Source organism: Vanessa cardui, chromosome 19, assembly GCF_905220365.1.
Source record: "Vanessa cardui chromosome 19, ilVanCard2.1, whole genome shotgun sequence".
In the NCBI taxonomy this organism is placed as follows: Eukaryota; Metazoa; Arthropoda; class Insecta; order Lepidoptera; family Nymphalidae; genus Vanessa; species Vanessa cardui.
The window spans coordinates 7,870,362-7,897,774 of record NC_061141.1 but is presented as its reverse complement, the minus strand read 5'-3'; the positions used below and the strand labels follow the sequence as shown (position 1 = coordinate 7,897,774).

The following is a 27,413-nucleotide window of genomic DNA, read 5'->3' as shown; positions in this document are numbered from 1 at the left end:
TTAGTCACGTGGCGACTATGTTTATTCGATATATATTTATTATTCAAAATATTGAATATCACATAGATTACGAGATATAAGTGTATTAACGTATTATAGAACTTTAGAGAAATTTAATGTACAATAGTAATTAAGTTATTTGAATAGTGAATTTAGGTACCTAATATCATAGCCGATCTTGGACACGGCAGCCATTCTGAATGCTGACTAGCCAACTAACTAGACATGTTAACGAGGACAATTACAAGGAAATTATACTCTGTATTCACTAATTATCGTAGTTCGATGAGACGGTATCTGCACGATGTTATTTCTAAGACACAAGAACGACACGAGTATCATTCCACCTAATTCCGAGTTACGAAAAATATTTTATTATTCCGATTTCTCGATCTGTACCTTTTAAATTACTAGACCAATAGGTTTATATATCTAGGCGAAACAAAATATAAAACATTGTGTAGTGTTTAAATCAAAACTAATATGAATTACTTCAATTTCAACTATTATCTTAATTAAGCTACAATAGTAAATCATATTGTAATTAATACAATAGAATAATATCTTAAAACATTAAACGGGCGAGATACGTTCCGAAATATACCATCAAAACCTGTTAAATATATCTCGTAATGTAAATAATAATTAAAGCCAATATAAATTATCGCTTCATCCTCACATTCCGGACGGATAGCGAGCCCTATTAGCGTGGTAAAACAAACAATAAAGGGAAAGTGGGGGGACGAGACCACCCGCTAGGTAATGACTGGATTACCGACGCTACAGCTGCACGATGCGAACGATAGAGTTACCAGGTCGACGCGCAGCCATTCCTGGACATTTCTCACACAGGTATTCGATAACCCCGATCGGCTAATATCGTTCACTAACATATTACAACGAATATAAATTAGATTGAAATTAATAAAATTCCATTTTCTTCTATACTCTTCGATTGGACCTGAATCAAATACATTTTATTTACACATATTGGTTTTTGTACTTTTGTATATGATTTATAATTTACTAATATATAACTCTGTGCCTCATTATTGACGTCTATAGGTATTTTGTACCAGATGATATATTGTACAAGAGTTCGCTTATATTTTTCCAGAAACCTTCGTATATTTGGTAACTCCGTGTGCAAACGAGGCTGTCATATCAGATTAAACGAGTTCCACCGCAATGATCTGCCTTTTGCATATTTAATAATTTTCAATCTTACCGAATGTCATAACAAAAGTATCGTAAATTTCATTTTTTAAAACACTCTTATATTGGATACTAAAGGTTTACCACATTAAGAATGATTGAAATGACGACACAAATGACCATCAAAGTACATTACTGCATAATATAAAACTGCTTACCGAGATAGGCATTACAAATTCTTGAAAAACAGACAATAAAATAACTTCGATGATTTTTCTTTGAATAACATGTATTGTACATCAAATGCCTATTTCTTTACAATCACAGATCTAAATTTAACGCTTTTTCATTAAAATGTTTAATCTATTATATTATAAACGTGAAAGTAAAACAAACCGCTGAACCGAATTTGATGAAATTTGGTATAAAGCAAACTTGAACTCCACGAAAGGATATAGACTACTTTTGTTTCCTAACACATGAAAACCAAAACCTTAAAACGCGAAGCCGCGGCTGACGACTAGTAAGTAATATATATAAAATATATATCTTATATGGAGAATTCGACTCAACAATAAAAAAATATATTCACAAGATAAATAAGGTAAAAAAGCTGTATAGTTTTACACAACTTTCAGGTCCATCAATAAAAACACTAATAGTGGTAGATGATTTAAAAATAGACATATCAGAATTTATTCTTAGGACAATTGTCAGCGGCACACAACGAGACACGTTACCTAAAATAGGATAAGTGTCACGCGGGGCGGGTGTTTGCTTACGTCCTATTTCAGCGCACGTCACCGGCTGAGGTACCGCTCCACCACCGTCCCGCTACCCTATGTGTGCACTGATTAGATTTATCTATCAACGCAAACCCTGCAACGAACGTACCAAGTGTCCTGGAACACGTGTTCCGAGCTAATTGGAATTGTCGTCCGTCATCGATATGAGATATTTCCATTTACATTTCCACTGTTGTCATGTGCTATTTCTGTTTGAAAGACATGACGTCATCAATATCGACTTTATATTAATGCGACTGATCGAAAAAAATAATGTCTTGTCTTTGGGAGCAAAACATCTTAATTTTTTAAGTATAATTTCAAGAAAGTATTGTACCACAACGGTTTTGCCATTGGCACTAACTGATAGAAAAGATTTACTGTGCGGTCAACAATGTCAATTAAAATATTATACTTCTTGTGCCTGTAATGGCCCAATCATCTTTCAAACATGAACTCAGTAACGTATTATATATGCATACCCAAATAGTATCCTATTTCTTAGTGGTAGAGTGATCTCTAACGTCACAATTGTGAACATATTTCATTTTCTTCGTCTTCTTCTTAAACTACTTAGAAATTAAACCGATTCCAATGTGTTAACAAATGTGTTAAAATAATCTATACAATGTAAATTAAAAGATTTACATGCATCATTACCAAAATTATCGAAAATCATTTCATATTCAAACACGATGTTTGACAAAAATTAAAGACCTTTTAAAGTTAAGTTTATTGTTGTTTTTGTTTGTACAGAACAAATGTATACTTCTATGCTAATAATATTGTTGTGAAAGTAACCCCTGTCTGACGTTCTTTCGCGACCAAATCAATAAACCGAATTTGATGAAATTTCTACTACTATTCGGCTACTTTATTTGCCTAACACATGACTACCAAACCTCTGAAAAGCGAGCGAAGGCGCGAGACAACAAATCGATAATATAATAAAGTATTCAATCGAATTAGGTGATATAAGACAAGTCTAATTCGACAAACTACATCGACACACATCTCAGATTATTTTCCAAACAATAAATTTAGTCGCGCATGAAACTACATAATACATCAGAGCCTATGGAGCAGTTAGCGGAGTTTGCAATCTGCAGTTACCCGCGTCGCTTCTCCCGGCGACTAATTTCCGACTGAACGCAGTTCCTTAATTGTTACATTTCTCATTTAATATTCTATGTTACGTTTTAGATGTACGTTACTCTTATTCTACTTTCGAAAGTTTTCTTATGCTACTTTATAAATAAATAAAACGTTTATTCCTAATCTTATTTCATTTTTTCATCACTGACTTGTATTCCTATGGGAAAAGGTTAAGCGAATTATACTACAAACATATAATATAACATCTATATTAATATAATAATTTGAAAGGAACTGAAAGTCTGTCGCTTTTTAACGAACAAACCATTAATTGGTTTGTTCCGAAACTGGTGCAATTTGGTGTGAAGCAAACGTGAACTTCAAAGAAGGACATAGGCTACGTTTTTTGCCTAACACATGACTATCAACCCCCTTAAATAGCGAGCGAAGCCGCGGGCGACAGCTAGTATAATATACGTCAAAAATATCAAAGATGTGTCTGAATAAACGAGTTGAATTCGATAACAACGTGTCTATGAAAATCGTTTCACAAAACACCTATTTCGAAAACGTTTGGGCGAACAGACACAGCAATCATCAATTTCTGTTATTAAGCTCCACGCTATTGGTCAGTTTTGATAAACAGAGCACAAAGATAATTGCGCTTACAAACATCACCAACTCACTATTCATAACTTCAATCAACGCTCCGGATAATTTATATCTGTGCCAAAATTTTCGATGAAACAATTCCGAACAGAAACAGTCCACTCGAACCGTGCGAGACTTATGAATTCCTAGTATTTCAATTACAAACTTTGTTAGAAAAATGTAATTGTCTTTAAAACATTTATCTTGTACGTTTATGAAATCCTGGTAGCTTTCGATAAAAATACAATAAAAAAAATATACATATTTATCGCTTGAAATAAATTTTAATTACACTAACTATAATTAATAATTAACTTACATTTGTGTTGTTTACCGCAAAAGCATAAACGATTTGAAACGTACCTGTAACAAAAACGATAAATTAAATATGTTTACCTCGCGTCAGTTTAGACGTGCACACATCAAATATATTTAATGAGAACGTGTCATCAAGATGAGGCAAGCAAAAACCTTTTCCATCGTTGATTTGTTATGAGAGAAACAGTATTTATTGCTATAAGCCGTCACTATACGAAAGATCATAGATCACTCGATGTTTTTATTACAAACATGTAATAATTTAGCATCGGCGCTGTCGTTTTATCGCGACTTTGTCTTCGTACCACGCGGTGATACGTTCCTTTCCATCGGCCTTGCTGCTTTGACCTTTTGTTTCATTCGCAATACTATAGCTACTGCAATGGACTTACTGTTACTCATCATTAGCATCAACAGTACGATTTAATTAATCTTTTGTAAGTACCAACTTACAAAACACATTCTTATACTTATTATAATAAATCTCATTTCAAAACCTATTTATGAAAGGTTGACTGACTATTGATAGACAATGTAAATACTGATCATTTATAAAGAAATAAACTTGATTCGTTAAAGACGTAGTTGTTTTAAACACACAAAATAAATAAAAATGGTTAATAATACATAGTTTTGGTATCATTGGTATCGCGATGAAAACGCACGAACAGTTTACAAGTTTTTATTTTCGCTGGCGAATCCTCGGTAGGTATTATTTAGTTATTTTAAAGCACTAATTGTATAAAATTAACATTAATATTATATACTGCTGTTAATTTTATACAATTAGTTATATTTTACAATTTTAATTATACGTATGCGACAAGTTTATTGGTGTAAGATTTTGTAGAGAACTATTATGTTTCTGTTATTGTATAAATATGTTTTTTTTTTAAGTGTGTATAACATTATTTTTAACAACGAAATATTTAGGCATGCAATTTTGACGTTTCATGATTATGGAAACCGTAGACTTCACGAAACATTCATAACGTAAGTGAAACCGAAATGGTAAGAGAATAATAATAGAGTTCGATTTTCAAAATTCAAATCATGTTCGTGTAATATTATATGTTCTGTTATGTAGTTATACAAAGTTGAATTGTATGCGATTGTATTCGATTGAATGCAGTGTAGTTTCAAGCGTTAGCCTCTGGGTATCACGCATTGACTACCTTTTCTAACGCCATATAACTATTCGAGAGCCGTGATGGCCCAGTGGTAAGAACTCGAGCATCTTAACCGATGACTTGATTAAAACCAGGCAAGCACCACTATATATATGGTATATATGTGTGTGCTTAATTGTGTTTATAATTCATCTCGTGCTCGGCGGTGAAGGAAAACATCGTGAGGAAACCTGCATGTGTCTAATTTCATGGAAATTATGCCACATGTGCATTCCACCAAACCGCATTGAAACAGCGTGGAGGAATATGTTCCAAACTCTCTCCTTAATGGGAGAGGAGGCCTTAGCCCAGCAGTGGAAAATTTACAGGCTGTTACTTTAACTTTTTTTTACTTTATAATCCTATTCCGATTTCGGTTCATTGTGTTAAGTGCTACTTAAATTGCTAATACATAAGTAAACCGATACTATTGCAATCTTTTTCAATGTAAGAAATATCAATGCATCTTAAATTACCAATGTCCATAAAGGGTTATGTGACATCATGACGACATGTCAATAAGGGGTGTTATTGGCTCGCCTGACCCTTTACTTATCTAAAATAAAGATAAGAAAGGACATGTTGGTGTTAGGTATATTTTGTATATTGATTATTTTGGTATTAATCCAGCCGAAAGAACAGTTAAATAATAGTAGGTATACTGTATTTTATCGAACAAATAAACTTGGAAAATTATAAAGGTGCAAATACCATTTCACTTAAATACCAAACAGCTTCAATTTCGAACATTTAAAATAAATCATATTCATCATATTATCATCCGAGCAAAATAACTCGTAACAAAAACGTATAATATTAAATGGTACATAACCGCAAATCCGAAATCAATTCACAACATCGAAGCCACAGTAATTATTATAAATAAAAAATATTTAGCTACAAAATTTCACATGAAAACGAGATGATATTAAAATCGTCGGTAAAACCTGCATATAATCTCACCGCACGGTAGCGCGTGTTCACATGAGATGTGGGCGTGCAGGGGTACGCAACCTTTGCCTTTTATACGTTAATGTATAAATTGAGCCACCACTTAATTGGCATTACGCTCACTCGTGTCGACTTGACTAACGCTATATTAGGGTCGAGTATATATCGATGTACGACGATCAGTTTGTAAATTAACTTTACACATATATAGGTTAAATATTTAATTATATTATAGGCCTTACAATGATATTACAGTAATATGACGTACTCTCCATTCATAAAGTCGTATTTGTTCATTATTCTATAATTTATAAAACATTGTAATGGATATACATTAGATGTAATAGACATTTTATTCAAACCAACCTTTAAATTGTCAATGGCTACAATTGATAACAGTTTACAAGATCAAACTAGGCGTTTATTAAGTTAATCCCTAAATATTATCAATATTTATAATATTTCAATATCAAAGTATTATTATTATAGTAATAGGTGTACAAATAAGTTTTGAGGGGTTTATTAAAGATGGCATAACTAGTACTACATCGCATTGGACTATCTTGAAACTTGTGTATCCATGTTAAAACATGTCCGTTATCCTCTCATAGGAACATTTACTTCGTTGAAGTGTAAACGACACGCATTTTTGAGCTTCAACAATGTCAACTTTTGTGCCAACTGAACAGCATTTGCGGGAAGCACTTCTTTTTTGCTTTAACTTAAAGAAAAATGCAGCTGAAGGGCATCGACAGCTATGTAAAGCGTATGGAGAGTATGCTCCATCAATAAAAACATGTGAATATTGGTTCCGACATTTTAAAAGTGGTGAATTTGACATCAGTGACAAAGAACGCGATGGGCGGCCAGTAAAGTTTGAAGACGCTGAGTTAGAAGCATTACTGGACCAAGATTCATGCCAAACTCAAGAGGAACTTGCTAAAACCTTAGGAGTGACTCAACAAACGATTTCAAGCCGTCTCAAGGCATTAGGTATGGTGCAAAAAGAAGGACATTGGGTTCCGCACGAACTCAAACCTAGAGACGTTGAACGCCGTTTTTTCACGTGCGAACAACTGCTCTAAAGACAAAATCGGAAAAGTTTTTTGCATTGAATAGTGACAGGAGACGAAAAGTGGATCAAGTACGGCAATCCAAAGCGCAGAAAATCCTGAGGTAAGCCCGGCCATACCTCAACTTTAACGGCCAAACCCAATATTCATGGCAAGAAGATAATGCTGTGCATCTGCCGGGATCAACTTGGAGTTATCTACTATGAGCTACTCCAGTCTAACGAATCCATCACTGGGGAACGTTATCGACAGCAATTGATGCAATTGAATCGAACATTAAAGCTGAAACGCCCCCAATATGACAAAAGACAAAACAAAGTCATCTTTCAGCACGATAACGCTCGGTCACATGTTGCTAAAGTTGTCAACGAAACTTTAGAGGCACTGAACTGGGATGTCCTACCACACCCGCCATATTCACCAGACATTGCTCCTTCGGATTACCACTTGTTCCGGTCAATGGCTCATGCGCTGTCTGAGCAAAACTTTACTTCTCGCGAAGATTTGAAAACTTGGCTTGATTATTGGATCGGCTCAAAAGATAAGGAATTTTTAAAACGCGGAATCCTTATGCTGCCTGAAAGATGGGCAAAGGTAATACAAAGCGATGGACAATATTTTGAATAATATACACTTTACCAATTTTTCTAAATAAAAATTCAAAATGAAAAAAAATTCCTTAAAACTTATTTGTACACATAATATAATAAGTAATATTTCAATGTCAAAGGTGTACAAACTCTTGTATTAATAGCTCTATTATGTACTATATAACGTGTTGTAGTACGACTTGTTTTAAGGGTAGCTAGGCGAACAGGCAAGCAAGCTACCTGGTGTTAGGTAGTCACCGCACATATTAACCATTCTTTACATCATCAATGCCAATCTTGGGAATTAATTTGTTAAGTTTTATTTTCCTTGTGCCTGTAGTTACTAGCTCGTTCATCCGTCAAACCTCTCTAGACGGTTGTGAAAAAAGTCCTACGACGAAATTCTTATAGACATACTTGTAGCATCCACTAGCTTCAAAAAAATAACACAATCTTTACACTAGAAACGTCGCTACAAAAGACCTTTACGAATACAGAACATCTCTTATCGGCCTACGTTGAGTTTTTAAGAGTTATGATAGCGAGTCTTCACCTTTAAAGGGCAGCAATTTAACGTCCCACATAAGCGTGGGCGGTACCTCGCTCGATTAGCTTTTATCTATGCGAAAACGAATTTATTAATGCTGTTTAGATTAACAATATTATACGATTACATTAGCTTCGAACTACAATCATAAATTCGCAAATTACTTGACAGAATTGTATTTTACGACTATGAAGGATTTACTACGTATTAAAATATCAGAACAGACTGCTTCTATAGCCCAAAGAAGCTACAAAAAAAGACATTCGAATTTATTATTTCTTCTTATAACATACTTTTTATAATATAATATGTATAGACTCTATAAACATATTATAAACATAAAAATTAATATAATTCCATTATAATGGTCTATTATATAAACTAAAATATATATTACATATGTATTTATATACTTATATAATAAAAAATACAAATAAATATTTCTTGCATTTGGATTTAATTCACGTATTGTTCTCTTTTGTATCACCCAATTAAGATCACTCAAATAATAAAATAAATATATACATATTTATATTATACGGTTTTGATCATGTTGCTTCTCCTAAACAAATTACGACCAAGGGGACCAAACTCAAGGGCTAGTCAATAGACACGAACCAAGATAGGTCAAGAACGGGCTTGCGTGTTTAACACACGGAAATGTTACATTACCGACTCCTTAATACCCGACTACTACTGAAAATGTTAAGACTAAATTCACTCTTGGATTTGAATTACGACTTAAGATAAGAAAAAAGATAAGAAGTATCTTTAATAATACCTCAGTGGTTACACTTGAGTTATTATTAAAGATGCAGACGAAGTAATTAAAAGTAACAATGAGTAAACGATTTACTTTTCAAAAATAAAAGAACAATAATTTCTTTTCTATTCTATTCTAATAAGACAAAGAGAAAACACGCCGGACATTAATTGCAATATCCGAACGAATGTTTCGGGGAAATCCGTATTTATACGATGTCATAAGGCGGGATGTACACTGTTGTTTATTCACAATATTTACAAAGTAATAAAACTATCAATTAATATTATTATCTTTCTATTATCACAAACCGTATAATGCAAATAAATACTCAAACTGTGAACAGTGGTTTTATACGATACAGTGCGAATGTTTTATAGCATGCGATTAAGACGTTTGATTTAATTTTCTATTTGTCTATTGATTCTTTCCGTAAAAGGAATTAAAATGAAGATTTAAAACTTTATTATATAAGCTTACAACAGTATAAAATATATTTATCTGAATTGATTATCATTATATTAAGACCTAAATAAATTGTTATCTGTATCCATAGACTGATAAAAGTCACGCATCATGCGGAACCTTATTACATTGATTTTACTGTATATATATATGCCAACCAAATTTTGTATATAATCGTTAAGATAAGTTGATTTACAGAAAATCTCCTCTATTATCGATGCAAAAGAGTAATTGTTATGATTTCCTTAGCAACGGAGTAACGGTTAAAATAATTGTATAGTGGAAATATGCAGAGAGTTACCGGCTATACAAACTAGGATTGGAAGTTTCGTCCTACATTTAATAATCCATCTATACCGAACACATTTACATAACCTACTAAGAGTTACTGAATATCGTACTCGGCTAAATTGTGTAACAATATGCTATTAATTTTGTTTTGGTCGTGCTAGTAAAATCTATGACAAAATCTTAATTTTTCGCACCCAAATTTCAATCGAATAAAAACGATTAATTTTATAAAATTAAAGCTCAGTGAAACGCAGGCTTAAACAGAAATGCGTTTATAAAAATCCTAATGCATTCGAAATGTTCAAGAACCTCGAATCCAAGTGTTGAATAAGAATGAGGTTAAATTGGATCAGGGTGTGTATTGTATGTATAGCACACATACACGTTGGGTCAACACATGTGCCCATGTTTTCGACTTATGGGGAAAACAACGCAATATAAGCGCTAACCTTTATTTATCTTTTTCCATACATAAGTAATATATATGTGGAATAGACAAGTAATCTTGGATTTAAGGAACGAAGTAAATGTTCTTTTATATAAACTTTTTTTTATAATCTGTAAACATTAAACGATTTATGTCATACCACTACTAGGGATCAGATCATACGTATTATTAAAAACAAACATTTTTTTTAAGTCTTTGATTTCATTTATTTAAAACGGCAAAGCACTTTCGGATTGGTTTTTTTGAATCAATTAATCATTGACACGTCATATCTACTACAGATTCAGAAATAAAAGTGTTTCTTCCGAGCATTGGGACTTTTAGGGTCTTATTATAAATATGAAAGCTTGTATGACTGTTTGAAAATCAATCAGCTACAAAAAAACTTGACGGCTATCAGCAAAATTATAGCTTATAACTCCCTTCCCCCCTATTTTCACTCGCGGAGATCTAGTAGTCAAATAAGTAATCTCGTAAATAAAACAAAAGACGTATATGTAACGGATACATAACTCGCCTTCTGTGTAGAAACACGCTTGTTTAAATATTGGCGTACAGATAAAAAAAATCGATTGTAGACCGCACTCGATAAAAGATAAAAAAAGATAATCTAATAGTAACTATTTCTGATTGAATAAACTAGTTTATCTCTGTAACTTCATGTTTAGTTGTTCTTTCCTTATTGAATCAGGCAGTTCGTGTATTCCACAGATTTAGTTTTAGTTATCTGTGACAATTACGTTAAACGTAATAAGAATGGTTATTCGCCTCGGCAAACACAGAGCAAATGTTATTCTGCACAAGTGGCGTGTGTGTGCGGAAACAGGTGTACCTGCTGTGTTTCTGCACACACATGCGATAGTACATAACTAATTCCAGGAGGTTTTATAACGGACAATCTTCTGTCTCCGAATTGAGATTTAGAATTTACTATCGAAAAATTAACCAACTCTCTTGGGACTCTTGTCTGTCTACAACTGCATAAGCCAGCGACAAGATCAGAAGGAAAGTGTTGTCGCACGCATAATGACAGCACTAACAAAGTACAAAACTAACTCAGAATAACTAAGCTCAAATAGAAGCGATCTTGCAAATTCGCGAGAGCAATTTCGTCTAATAAAATTGCAGACGACAAATTGGCCGGTGGCGTTGCTCGCTCATACGACACGTGTCTGTCAATGTGCATTGATGCATTCTAGTTAGTCTTAATCTACAATGTCTTACGATCTAGCGTGTTCATGACTTTACTTTTTAAAAGTATATCTTTAATATGTTAAAATTTCCACAGAGTACATGATGATATCGTCCTACCGAGATTTTGTCACTGTGGCCAATCTGAATCTGGATTACTAGCCAACTACGCAGGATTCATTTATGTACAGGACATGTACAGTGCGAAAGTGTGTTCGGAAAAGTTGCACTCTCTCTTTTCGCGCACTCATAATTCGATGGTAGATTTTACTGTGAAGAGATGAAAAGAACCTAATTGGAAGTAAATAAATACCTACTAACTTAAACGTATTCATTGGCAAAGCAAAGAGATTTGAGGGATTTTATTGAAGAAACAAACGCCTTGCCCAATGAAGGATAAATTTACTTTACGAAGACGGAAACTTTGTGATACAAGTTAGTCTTTCCTTATCGTGTTTATACAATATTATTCTGTTTCATATAAATATTATTACTGTAGATATCTTTATAATAGTAATCGGTGAAGTACACTTTGCATACCTTTTTCAGATATTTTGTCAATTTTCATACTTTATATTCAAATTGTAGTAAAAAAATATATTGTGAAAAACAAATAATAACATAAAGAAACAACGCTTATTTTAGATATAACTTTTTGCATTAGGAAAACATACAATTAATAAAAAATATAACACACATTACTGTTTGAGACACCCACACATGTACACAAATTTTATATAAAACATTCACAGTTTGCATTTATTCTGCTAATGATAATACCCGTCATTCCAAATTTAAAAATCAACGATTTTTATTGCTCATATTATATTTATGCTGTCTTTCAAATAACAGTATCTCATGTGTTCATTATCAACGAATTACGACCGTATTTCGATAGGCGGTTACTAGTCCTAATTGAACTGTACTAATCTCCGTTAGTTGTCTAACTTTCCTAACCGCGTATGTTGTGGAGTCGGGTCTTCTGAAGTTTCGAATCTCCTTCAAAAACTGTATCGTGTACACTAATAAAAACATATATTAGCCGAAGCCGAGATTAGAAGCAATGATTTAACGTTAGCCTTCTAAATAAAACACCAAGCTTATGAGGCAGTCACGCAGAGTATTGGTATATCTCTTTACAAGCACGCTAAGTTTGATTAAAAACTTACAGAGTACTCCACGCCACCATCTCAATTTGTCATATAGATAAATATTAAGTGCATCGTAGACTCCACTGTCTATTGAGTTACTTTCAACTTGAACGCATCGGATGACTAACTTCTCTCATAAGATTTTGAATATAAAAGTTTATTTTTTTAAATTGAATAAAGTTTTTTCCAGATTTTTTAGGGAATACTTATATTTAAAAATGGAACATGTTTAACTGATATATAAATAATTTTTTTTGTAAAATAAACGAATAGACGGACAGCCCGTAAATGAACTTGATGGTTTCTAACATCTTAGATGTTATGTCCCTTGTTTGACTGGCTCATTCACCTTTCATACAACACAAGAGGTATGTTGAGTGAATAGTCTCCACCCAGATAGGCTTGCAATAAGCTGGAGCAAGTGAATCTTTTTGAATAATATAAATCAAAGTTTTATCGAGTACATTAATTTTATATTATTTTTCATTCTCATCACAATATCTCAACTAAATACCGACTCCCCATGCCAGGTAACCGGAGGTGGTGCTTCTTAGGAGTCCGTTTAGATTGCCACGCACTTATTCTACGGCCAAACAGTGGATTCATATTCAATGTGTGTTGAATATGTCATTATTGACATGACAAAGTATAAGGGAGAATCTTTTACATTTCTTCCAATACAAAGTTCGCAGGGAAAGGTGACTTAGCATTAAGTCAATTGTTTCATAAAAAACTTAATCCTATTTTTTTCCATTTAAATTAGTGTAATACCGGTTTAGATTACAAATCGTTTCGGCTGAGTAACCGAGTTGATACAACAGATAATCTCCGAACGATGTAGAATCCTGCCCGAGGCAATGAGGGGTCAACACAAGGGATCAATGTTTACATTTATTGATGGATAACAATCCTTGCGGCCACTTATTGTACTTTGCTTTTAAGGACAGTTTCGAACAATTTAACGCTTGTATTGATTAATTCATCTATAATGTAGCCTATTGTTGCAGTTAACACATTATAACGAATAAAGTTGTTGATTTGAATCTAAAAATTCTTTTATAATATGTATATAAATTAAAATATTAAATTAAAATATGTTCAAGATAATTTTCAGTTACTTACATTTATCCATGCATAGTAAATTTTGAAACGCATTTCAATAAAATATATTCAATAAAAATGATTTCAAATTGATCTTATTAAAAACTTTACATTACTGTAACAGTTTCATTGACCGTAAAATATCATTTGTTATTAAAAGATTTTAATAAACATTCTTGTATGAAATTGTTAAAGAGCTCTGCGGTATAATAAAGCCTAATTAAAAGAAATTCCAAACATTATGAAACTAGAATACTGTGTACTAAAATGTCCGTCTGCGAATTCAGTGAAGGCAAAAAAATAATCACTACCGATTCCGAAGTATGGCAGAAATTTGCTCCGACACGCACGCCCAAGTGAGCGGCGCCTTTATTTGACAGCAAATTAATAATCGCCGATGAATCCGGAAAGTCGTAACGCATACCCGCAACAATCCAACTTCGACTTTATAATGAAAGCTATAAAGTCTTAAGCATATATTTACGATAAAACAAATATCCTTACGCAATTTTAATCCTTACGGTTGGGGACATTAAAGCGTAAATCGAACACAGGAAAGAAGTTAATAGGATGTAATTTATCCGGGTTAAAAAGCAACGTTGCCGCTTTGAGTTTCGTCAGAAAGAGACGGCCGATTTTCGTAGTATCCGCGAGAAAAGGAAGAGCATGTTTTTACGACTTCGTATCGTAGTCATTAGTCGGCGGGAAGGCTGCTCGCGGGCGCGCCACGGTGCCACCGACGCCGTATTGTGGGAAAGAGGTGCGATCGCAAACGTCGTAAGCGGCATTTCTCATTAATTTTCAGGAAGACGTGAAATTCTCTCTCATTGCTCGCCCTCGGTAAATAGCTTTCGTCTTGTTTCACGCTTTCCGATCGGAGGCCAACGTTTTTGACAACGTTATTGCGTTAGGAATTACACGCCTATTTCCGCATCGGCACGACTCGACGAGGCGCTATCGTATCAAATTGGTTTATTATTCTTATCATATAACACGTTCCAATAAAAAGATGTTGACCTATGCTCGTACGTCCTCATTTGCTCCGTAATGTGTGTAATTGAATACATTACCGGACTTGTGACATTAATACGAAATATGGAGTAGATGTAGCGTCTAGAATGATATTAATTGATGTAATTAATGACACAAATCACTCACATTAAGACTTATGCTTACAAATAAAGGATTATAATTATATATACGAGAATACATATCATCAGTAATAGCCTTGATCTGCTTCCTTGGTTTGTAAGTAGATGACTCTTCGTCGTTATTTACCTGTGTAGTATGTAGAATTATTAACTATCGAAACATATATTACATAAGCGTAAACAATAACAAGAATTATTCATATTCATTAGGGTCTGTACTGTTACCCTGTATGGATATTGTACATTAACATTATTAATGTAAGTTTAGAAAAACAATTCAGCTCATGCAATTCCATTTGGAAAACATTATATATGAGAGAAAAATTGAATTAGCTTACATGGCGAATAAAGTTTGCTAATTATTAGAGCATCTAATGAAAATAATTTTATAGGTCAGTCTGTGAAGGCAGCTGTTCCCTGGTATCATGTGAGTTGATAAAATTATTTCCGTTGACATACTGGAATGAGGAACACTTTGAATTAATTTCGAGCAATTTAGAATGACTACAACGTTTATCCCGTAGGTTTAATCATGCATGACTTAGAAATATGACGATAGAAATTTCGGACTATGTAGATCAGTCATTCGTTTTACTAATTAGATAAATAAATCCTTTATGGTTGAGCTTTGTACAACAATCACATTTTGTACCAAACAGCAACATTTGTTTAAAGGGCGGATGAGACAGTATCAATATAGATTTATAGACACAAAAGATATAGCATTTTAGTTAGCGATGTAATGTAAACATTTGAGAAAACTGAAGCATTTGGGTACCGTAGGGCAGTTAGTTACTACCAATAAATGTGGCTAATATATTAGTTCAAATTCCAATTTTAAATAAATTAAAATAAACCGCGTTCGTATTCACCACCCGTCTGGATGAGTCTGTGAAACACGTCCGGGCCGTTACTTTTCATTCTGTTACAAAAGCAATGATGAGCGTTTGAACAGTTTCCGTCCTTGGTAGGAAATCATATTGGAATATATTGGCATTGTAGTATTGTGCAAGATTTATCGTGTAATGTTGCTTACTTAGCTGACGCACGAAATACGTTGGATGTTGTTAATTGTAATGGTTTAAGGGCTAATGTTTTGCTGTAAATATCTCACCATTTCAAATCTAATTAATAATACAAGACTAGCGACCTACCCCGGCTTCACACGGGTGCAATGTATGTTCCTGAAATAAACTAAATAGCTTAAGAATAATGTAACGTAAAGTAAAAAAAAAGTAAAGTAACAGCCTGTAAATTTCCCACTGCTGGGCTAATGGCCTCCTCTCCCATTAAGGAGAGGGTTTGGAACATATTCCACCACGCTGTTCCAATGCGGGTTGGCGGAATGCACATGTGGCAGAATTTCGCTGAAATTAGAAACATGCAGGTTTCCTCACGATGTTTTTCTTCACCGCCGAGCACGAGATGAATTATAAGTACAAATTAAGCACATATATATAGTGGTGCTTGCCTGGGTTTGAACCCAAAATCATCGGTTAAGATGCACGTGTTCTAACCACTGGGCCATCTCAATGTAACGTAACTCCAAGTAAATTTAAACGAGTAAATTTCCTTCAGCGCTTAGCGGGAGAAAAAATATAAATAATGAGTGACCTTCGCTTATGATCCACGTGCTCTATTTATTGGGTCACCTAGGCTCTTATTAGGAAGTTTTCTAGATACGATAATTATTTGAAGGGCCAACAAGCAATTACACCTGATCAGTGAACATATTTGCATACATAACTAAGATAGTGCTACGTAAATTAACACCGTTAATTTGATCGTCCTTATTTAAGGCAGTTTTTTATAAGAATGCAAATATATAAAATGTGTTCTGTTATTATGACGAATATTCTATTGATCGTCTTATAGTAACGTTTATTACTGTATAAACCCCTCTTCAGAGGGATTTAATATCTATCAAATATTATACTTTAATTAATGGGTAAGTAATTAATGATAACTATTTAAGTATAACCAGTTTGACATTAACAGTCAAAAGATTTTAAGCTAGATCTTAACAAAAATAAATATTTCAATATCATTATGAAAATCAAAATATACTCAAAATTATAAGAATTGACTATCATTAATTTTTTTTATAATTGGTCTTGTTACTTTTTTGATCCAAAGTACACGACTTCTTTCACTAAGAAGAGATATACAATGAACATTACCTAATAATATTAAATTAAATCAATATACGATGTAACACTTACATAAATAATTAAATAGCATAGTGTTAGGTCTTTAATTAGTAATCTACAACCTCGGATACATGAATAATGTTCTTAGGGCGTATTATGTATTCAGATGACCTAGTCACTACGCTCTGAATGGCGCGCCGCAACAATGTAAAATGTGTTGACTTTCTCATACAAATTTAATTTAGGCCTACGATTAATTATTTAAGTTATAATACTAGCATAAAAAAGGTAATTGTTTTGTTCAAATAAGCGAACTCATCTCTCTAAGTTAATATAAGAAACATTACCAACACGTTTTAATCTACTTATAATTTATAATACAATGTTTTTATTCTGCTTCATTGAAAGTATTACTTTTTAAATACATAACATTTTCCTACTTTGTTTCAATAAATACAATTAACGAAATCACTAAAATTTTGACAGAAGCAGTTACTTTTTGTACAATAATATATAAAACACGCTATCAGATGTCATATTCAATCAGCCAAAATATGCTAAGTTAATATCGACTTTCTAGAATTGTTAACATTCTAACTTGTTACTGTTTGTTACATACAAGTGAGGAATATACAAACAAACACAATGTCTTAAACTATTAAAATGAATAATTAAAATTTTACAGCGCATTTTGTGACAAGTTTATATGGGTTTTCTAATTATTAATTATCGTTGAGAAGTATATATATTACAGGACTTAACAAATTCATCCCAATATTTATAAAATATTTAGATCTAGATAATTATAATACTTCTTAATTGCCGTTAATTTTTCTACGTATATAAATGATATACTGTAATATAACGATTTAAAAGTGCTGACATAAACACAATGAAATAAAAAAAATTTGATTGATCGATACTAGCATCCATTATAAAACTTTAGATATATATTTATGTAAAAGAAAAATTAACCTTCTTGGAATCGTCTCTGTGCTATTAATGTTACGAAGTGGCATTTTTTAATACGTGCGATGTAGGTGTTTCTGTGGAACAACAATTATAAACTGCGTTTACGAGAATAAACAATACAAACGCCAGAAAAAGAGCGACGTTAGTAGCTTTGGCTAAATTCAGGTGAAAAGAAAAAGAAAAACTTCAAAGCGTATACTTGAATTTTCTATGAAAGCTGAGTTCGTATGAAGTGTTGCGCTCGTGAGGTTCCGAGAAAGTTTTGATTAGTTGCCACTCATTTGTGACTCAGAGTTAGACTTAGATGTAGACGATAAAACCAAGTTCAGACATTCTAAGTTAACGACTTGCCAGTTAATGAGGTCACATTGTAGAAATTTTACCATTTCAAAGAAATTATCTAAAGCGTATTAACTATTTACTTGATCACAATAAATGGTTAAGTACGTATCATAATATAAACTTATTCGCTCAAGAACATTTGGCTTTATGTGGAAAGGGAGTTTCTTTTAACTATTTAAATCAGGTAACTCAAACTTTTAAACAGTTACTATTATATCTTACTCCAAACTATAGAGATTTTGTTCATGTTTCTTTTATTCATAAAGTCACCATGCATATTGCAAAAGAGGTATAAAGGTAGTATAACTTAGTGGTAGGGCTCTGTGTAAGCCCATCGGGATATAGAAACCCGTCCTACTCATCATTTATTCTACTTCCTAAAAGAAATACTTTGTACAGTCGTGTTCACGTTTTAAAAGGCAAGTGAGTCAGTATAATTACAGCCCCAAAGGCATCTTGGTGTACATGGTTGGCAACGCATTTGTGATGTATAGAATGTTTAATATTTCTTGCATTTCCAACATCTATTGGAGTTGGTGGCCAACATTGTATTATAATACATATATACTATTTGTCCATTGCATATATTTGTCATCTTGTGTAAAAATAAACAAATATAAGACAGTATTCAATAGTATATTATATTTAGTAATATGATATCGAATGGTACCAAGAGCAGTTTAATTTGTGCAAATTTCATTCTCATATCCATCTAAATATTACAATTGCTCGTGAACATACCAAAACATCTTTTAACATATCTTTACAAGCCTTATTTCCATATGACAACACTTTTTAAAAATTTTCTTTTAGTTAACATCTAAGCTACACTTAAACACTACACTTTAGTGTTACAGTAGTTATTTATACAAAGTCTATATCTGTATGACAAGTGAAATAAACAAGTCGACGTTTCGAATGAAATAAATTTATCAACCGTGTCTACTTTTGAACATGTCATAAATAATATTAGCATTGAATCTCTTTGTGATCTAATCCGACCCTTCAGTTAGCAAAATCGGTAACGAGGGTCCCTATTAAAGCTGTCCAACTGGTCGGTACTTGTTAGCTATTTGGTTTCATGCAAAAATAAAACAAATATATTTTAACTAAAGCTATCCTTCCATGTCGTATGTATGACATGGACACTTTGGATGTAAAATAAATGACTCTCGTACTTTAATTCTGTAAAGGTACTTCAAGTATGTTTATTTATTAATTTAATAGGCAGATGAACAAGCAAATGAACCATCGTCACTACCGACCATAGACGAGGCACTGTAAGAAATATTTACTAATAATTGGGTGCTAAGATGTTATGTCCTTTCCTTGCCTACTTATGCATAGTTATTTAGCGACAGAATTTCTGATGAGTGGGTCCTATCCAGACGGGTTTGCACAAAGTAAACGATGACTTCCGATAAGACGCAACTAATTCTGTTATGAAATGACTATTTCATAAAAATTACGCTGCACTATTTTGTAGTAGCCTCTGTAACAGTTATACATAATATAACGATTATTAAAAAAAAAAACATTAGACAATCGACTGTCAATAGTTACGATGGTCGCCGAATTGCCCCGAATGACACAATCCAAGGTTTCCGAGTAAATAAACTGAGTACCTTAATTATATATTTCACTACGCTCCGTTGCATTACATTTAAAACGTCACAAAAGACAACAAAATTAACTATACTTACGACTGTTTTAATCTTTTTAAAATGTAACGACGAAACGTCATCGAGATGCGTGAAATAATCACGCAGCGTTGCGCTCCCATACGCCGGACGATCAGCTGTACTAAGCCGCAAATACGGATACGGGAGATAAGTCGATAAGCGATACTATAACGGATGTCACGGTCGAATAGGCCGCGCCGAACCGCGCACCGAACAAGGTTGAATTTAATACGATATTGTATTTTAATAAACGATTTACCTACGAGCCTAGTCTATAAACATCATAATTATAACGCTGACCTTTAAACGGTTTCTGTATCATTGATGTTTAAAAGGTATATGAAAGGATAATTACTCATTAAACCACTTAGTGATGAGCGTGGTTTAGATGTAAATTAACGGGGATACGGTTGGTCGGTAGCGTAGACTGTAATACTTAATGTTTGGATGAGTTTTTTAAAATAACACTACCTTCACTATGTACATCCCTACCAATTAGAGCCCTAGTCTTCTTCCATGAATCATTATTACAGGATTTTTGTACTTTTAATTTGGAACCAGCTCCACCAATTTCCACCAAATATGTTCCCTAAAACTACGATATTGAATTATTAAAGGGGCAAATAAACAAATTGTTCAAAGCTCAATCAGACTGAAAAATAAAAATTAAAAAAATCTCAACAAAAATCTTTTACTAACATTTACCTACAGAATTAACTAACCAAATGTGAATTATTAAAGGGGCAAATAAACAAATTGTTCAAAGCTCAATCAGACTGAAAAATAAAAATTAAAAAAATCTCAACAAAAATCTTTTACTAACATTTACCTACAGAATTAACTAACCAAATGTTATCATACTCTAAAACACAACATTAAATATTTATTGAATGAGTTTAATCCTTTTAATTATTCAACAGTTACGTTCTTTCTTTATAATAAAAGGCGTAAAAAAATATCTGCATTCAGGACAACATCTCCTATTACCGCTCTTAAAAGCTAAGACACTTAGGCGAGCTCATTTCTAGACACAGACAGACCGCCATTACAGGACAATGCCCGGGAGCTATAAACTAGTCACTCATGCAGGTATGTCTACAATCTACATGAGCTTATAATGATGCAGTTTGTAATCCAAACTTCATGAACAAAATATTCAATGATGTTTTTACATATGGCAAAATTGAACGAAGCGCTTAAACTATAAGCATATATTATAACAAAACAACAATTACAATATTGTTATAATGAGTAAATATTTCGTTTTATAACGCACCGTCTAAGGTATTTCTGGGTTCGTAACACCTCCAGTTAACCATTATATAAAAATTAGCTGTATAAAAATAGTAACTCTAACAAACGAATTAAATTATTTTATGTTTTTTCAGAGACTTCGCTTTTATAGCACGTTTTTTTTTACAAATGAGACAATATTGCCTTACCGTACAAGGAATAAAATACTAAAGACGCATTTATAAAGACGGTTACACATACGGAGGTCACGTTCGCATTTTACATGCACATTGTGCCGAGTGCACACTTCCGGCATCGAGACGGCCCACGCGACTAGCCGACGACGAGACGTCTCTAGACAATGTGGCATTAAATTAGATAAATACGCCAATATATCGTCTTCGGAGCATGCGAATAAATAGCCATATTTTATTAGCGGCTATTCACAAAATCAATATCGTGTAAAAGCTGAACTACATACAATTACACAATATTTTATCGAGCACCGTCTCGTTACAAATTCATTTAAAAAAATCCCATTACACACACGCAAACGTGCGCTGGCATACATCGAACACGTTGCAAACGTGTAACGCGTTTTATATATACATTGTTCCTGGTGCATACTTCCGGTATAAAGGCAAGGTGACGTCGCGTGATTTCTAAAAAATATAGTCCTAAGTAAGATAAAAGATAAACACACCTTCAGTTAAATATTTTGATGATTAGGGAAGAACCGAATAGAACGCCTAAGAGTCGAGATGGCCCAGCGGTTAGAACGCGTGCATCTTAACCGATGAATGAAAAAAACCAAACCCAGGTAAGCACCGCTGATTCATGTGCTTAATTTGTCTTTATAATTCATCTCGTGCTCAGCGGTGAAGGAAAACATCGTGAGGAAACCTACATATTACAAAATTCATAGAAATTCTACCACATGTGCATTCCACCAACCCGCATTGAAACAGCGTGGTGGAATATGTTCCAAACCTTCTCTTTAAAAGGGAGAGGAGGCCTTTAGCCCAGCAGTGGGAATTTACAGGCTGTGGTTGTTGTTGTTGTTGTTGTTGTTGAATAGAACTTAAATCTTTATCAAATATATTTGTAGCATTAAAACGCTGTGAGAACCGATAGCGTATATGTCGGATGCGACGTCTATAATTTAAGCTTTGTAGTTCAGTAGTCCATGTTTAGTAGCGATATTTTATGAGCGCGTACCCTTGACTGACCGTATATAGTCAAATAATCTAGCATTAATCTGTCACTACCATCTGTATCGTCGAGGTTCTGAACTGATTTTATCTATTGAATACACCTGACACAAAATGAAGAGGATTTTTGTATATACCTGTGGCTTGAAAGTCCTCAAACAAAAGTATATAAATACATTTGATTTATTTTTAAAAATAGAACTTCACTATGTAACTATAGAGTATATGTATATTATTCTAACCACAAAAGGATAAAAGCTAAATAAACAACATTGAAAGCGAATTGACGCAATATCATTGGTCGAGAACTTGATTAGTCAATGATATTCATTACGTATTCGTTAAAAAATTGCGTTTTGAACGTCGACGAACTCTTATCGGAACTAAATAAGTGGATATAAGTAGTTAAGTGTATTTTAAATAATTATTTTTCACAATATAGCTGTGTTATAAGCGAATCATAAGAAATAATAAAATATAAGTTATATTTTATTATTTCTTATGATTCGCTATATATATATAGATATATTTGTTTAACTTTATTCCTATTTCGATTCGAATAGGCTATTAGTCTCTTTATGATTATAATATTGTCAACTAAACTCTATAAATAGTTGTGTTAATAATTTATACAATTACCACAATGATTCGTGTCCTCCGATAGGAGATATGCAATAAACGACAGTCAATAGACATTGTCATAAGATGTGTCGTTTCGCTCTGAATACTATCACGTACGGATCGTCGATTGATCGCTCGCATCGTGAGAAAAGCCATAAAACATCGCGAGAACGAAAGTGGCTTAAGAAACATCGCCAATGACTTGTATATCGGAATTTTGTTAACACGTTAAGAAAAATTGACTAATATTTTCGAGTAATTTAAGTTTGTTATTTTAATAAAATAAAAATCAAGCTACAAATGTGTGGCCTTTAGTGTCTACATTATTGTGTACATATTATATATATTATCTACTAGTAAATGACAAATTTATTTATATATACATCCGGTTGTCAATATCGTAGCGAGTTAAAAGCTTGTTTGAAGTTCACATGCTTTAAAAAAAAACATTGTTTCATCGAAATCACTCACACAGTTTTTGCGTGATACTCGACCAAACGAACAATAAATACATAAAAAAAAAGGATATAAGAAATAAATGTACCTATAAAATAAAATTATGACGTCATGACGACTTCAAAATAATAATACATATCTTTAATATGGGATGTGGAAATTTGAAAGAGGATATAAAATAAGTTTACTATTATTTATACATAAATAAGGCTATCTCCGTAAACATTAAAGAACTTCAAATTTGCATGCATACGTATTATATACTACAATTCAAAATCAAAATAATAATGTGAATTATTATAAAATATGATTTATGAATTACTTACAGTTTAATTTAAAAATATATTCCTCTTTTAAAAATTAACATGATAACGCGTTGTATGTGCAAAATATCCATCATTTACATGCAGACTAATAACACTCCATATATTTCCTACATCGTATTAGTGACATAAATCAGACATAATTAACGAAAAACCGTCATAATTTTCCTATAAACGTAATGTTTACTTATCACGTTATAATGTAGCGGCGTATTAATACCAACGGCTGCGAAGGTGCTAATTCGGAAGTTCGGTGCGAGTTCATTAACACGGGGCAAGGCAAGGTCAAGCATATTTAATACCATATGTTACGTGACGCGACCGACGTTTTAGGGATCGATTATTTCTTTTGAGACTTCAAAGGACGCTTTGCATTGCTTGGGACATTCTTATACATAAGTGTTACTACACCAATAAATCAAAGAAAATAAATAACACAACATACATCTATAGCGATAGTTTACTTTTATAATATCGCAATACTATGTTATCATGGAGTGAAAATAGATTCTTTTCTTTCCCAGACCAGATAGTTATTTTTCTTATCTATTTTAATACTACGTTTTATTATAAACTACATAAATATAAAGTAGAAGGGTTTGTTTGAAACGCTAGTCTCAGGATGTAGTAGTTTGATATTAATTTTGCATTAGATAGCCTATGTATTGAATTAAATTATGTTCAATAGCCTTACCTTTACAGACTATAAATAAAATCAATACGAAACTTGGAAAAAACGGGGGTAAATGCAAGCAAAACAAGTTACATCAGCTCAAGATAGAGAATTATCTTCAATGAGATAACACATTATCTATTATGTATAACAAAAACCATGTCCCCGAATCTCCGTACGTCGTTAGATCTGTTTCGTACAATACCTTAGTTTTGAACGAAATTACATCACACAATCTCCGATAAACTAAAACGATGATAAGTTTATCGATAAAGTTAATTTAAATATCTACGGATTCTCAGTAAAATCTTCCATTGCAGCTCGCTCAAATCGCAGATCACGCATTCTCGTCACACTTCCGAGCAGCAAGACATGACATTGCAGTAACATTGACCGAAGATTTGTGAATCAGAATTATTTTCGTCCCACTGCGATATCGAAACGCTTCCGCGAAATTTACCGGCTTTAACTTTTTCTTGAATTTTGATGCAATATTTAAATGAATATATCTTTTTGGGTTTTTACAACATTCCATAAAGAGTGCCAGTCGTTTGAGTTTTACTTCATACATAATTTAAATCATTTTAATAATCTGTCCTGTCTATTATTGTCAAATATCAGACTTACTATGTAATACTTATCATTATAATATTAATAAAAGGAAAGTAAGAATAATAATAAGGATATAAATTAACTTTTATTTATTTAATACGAAGTTATTAACTAACATAATCTAAATTTCGAACCTAGAATCTTCATAACATTTAATAAAGTAAACTTATATGGGTATGAATTAATAAGAAACAACTTAGGGTAGCTTTAAAAAAAACCAAACGCATTTAAAAACGTACGAAACGAAATTAGACGGTATTTTATTAAACACAAAACTGTAATAGATTACTACATCGGCTAATGGATCAGCCAACAAAAGCGAATGCAGAATTAATGACGATACGATCGAGATAATAAAGCAATTAAGAACATTAATTGAAAGGCTATTGGCTCTTAATAGTTTACTCAATGTTTACATCCGAAGAACACTTGCACATAAATAACAGACGAGACCTCGAGAAATAATTGTACGTCCTTTGTACACACGTTATATATAAATATATATCCGCTATATCGACTAGCAGCTCGCTGGCTGATTACTTAACATGCTTGGGATTGCCGAGTATATTAAACGACCAAGATGAAATCTTTATTCGTTATAAATTGTGGTAAGTGACTTTCAGAAATATATATATATATATATATATATATATATATATATATATATATATATATATATATATATATACCTACCACTGAAAAACACTTAGGGAACCTAATTTATGCTATCCTTATAGATAAAATGATAAAAAAAATATCAAACTATATATTTAAATGAACTTATATACTTGAAAGAATATTGATGTATGTATTATGAATAACACAGGTAAGATGCTTAAATTATTATTGAATATTTTAAGATCAATATTATATATTAAAAAAACTTAATAATTTTAATATAATTTGTCTAATCTTATATAATTTAAATATTTATGCGTTCCGAAGCACAATAAATTTGATTTAATATTTAAAAAACTTATCGATATCGAAATATTAATATTTTAATTATTATTTTATCATAAAATAATTGTATAATGAACAGCACTACTGATCCACGTATTTATTAAATAATTACCCGCATATATCTGCCGATCTGTAGAACACGTATGATAAAACTTACCATTCAATAACTTCTATGACACAATATACACAACATATAGAGATACAGAATAATGCGGAAATGATTTTACAAAAGATTTTCAAATCGGCCACCAAATGGTAATTAGTCACCACCAGTCACCACCGCCCATAGACAATGGCGCTGTAAGAAATATTCAACATTCCTTATATCACCAATCAATCAAAAAGAGATCAATCTTCAAGACGATAAGATGTTACGTCCCTTGTGCCTGTAGTTACACTGACTCACTAACCCTAGAAACCGAAACACAACAGTACTTAGTATTGATATTTGGCGGTATAATATCTGATCTGGTGCTACTTGTTCAGACGGCACAAAGACCTACCACCAAATAAAAAAACTATGCATATATAATATCGATATTAATTTTGTACAAAACAAATATATAACGATAACCTTATAAAAACAAGTTGTACTTAAACGATTTAACAATAAATTGATCATTTACATAAATTTTGTTTCGCGACAAAAATGTTATCGCACGTAGAATATTAAATATGTACATAGATATACCTGTATATGTGTTGCCATAGCACATAAAATTATAATTTAAAAGTAGTGATGGATAAAGTTGCTACTCACACTAATTACTGGAAAATGTCACGAATAAGTAAATTATTATTTCACATTTAAACTACAATGTATGGTATTCTTTATCTCAAAATATTCTTCACAAATAAAAATTTGATATTATCATTGTTTACCGTTGTATTTTTAGTGTATTTTAATCTAATTAGTGGAATCTTATATATGTTTCGCTTGTATTGGTTAATATAAAACGTACTTAGCAATATTTTTGATGACATTTCCTGTTTAAAATATACATATTTACTTATCGTTATTATACATAAACAATTTTCAGTATATTAAATGTTTTTTAACATAATAATTAATTTTCCAACTATCAAACCTTTTTTAATGATCTATAAATATATAATCAAATTAAGGTAATTATTATTATTTGATTACACTATAGTCAATACAACCAGTTGCAACATCAAACCAGACATTTTATAAACACATGCGAACATTTTGAGCGAACAGAATGGCAACATAAATTAAAGTTTAAAAATAGCACGATCGACGCCATTACAATTTCATA

The 27,413-nt window shown here is 32.4% G+C and overlaps 1 protein-coding gene across 2 annotated transcripts in view; it reads right to left on the bottom strand.

The window, feature by feature from the left end:
* Positions 1 to 27,413, bottom strand: part of LOC124537774 (AF4/FMR2 family member 1) — a 221,339-nt gene that overhangs the window by 162,145 nt on the left and 31,781 nt on the right. Inside the window, exon 2 of one of the 2 annotated variants that reach the window (XM_047114667.1) lies at positions 4,006 to 4,049. The exons of the other annotated variant lie outside the window; for it this stretch is intronic. Coding sequence (XP_046970623.1) covers positions 4,006 to 4,007 — 2 coding nt within the window. The 5' untranslated portion in view covers positions 4,008 to 4,049. The remainder of the gene's footprint in view (positions 1 to 4,005; positions 4,050 to 27,413) is intronic. 2 annotated transcript variants of the gene reach the window in all.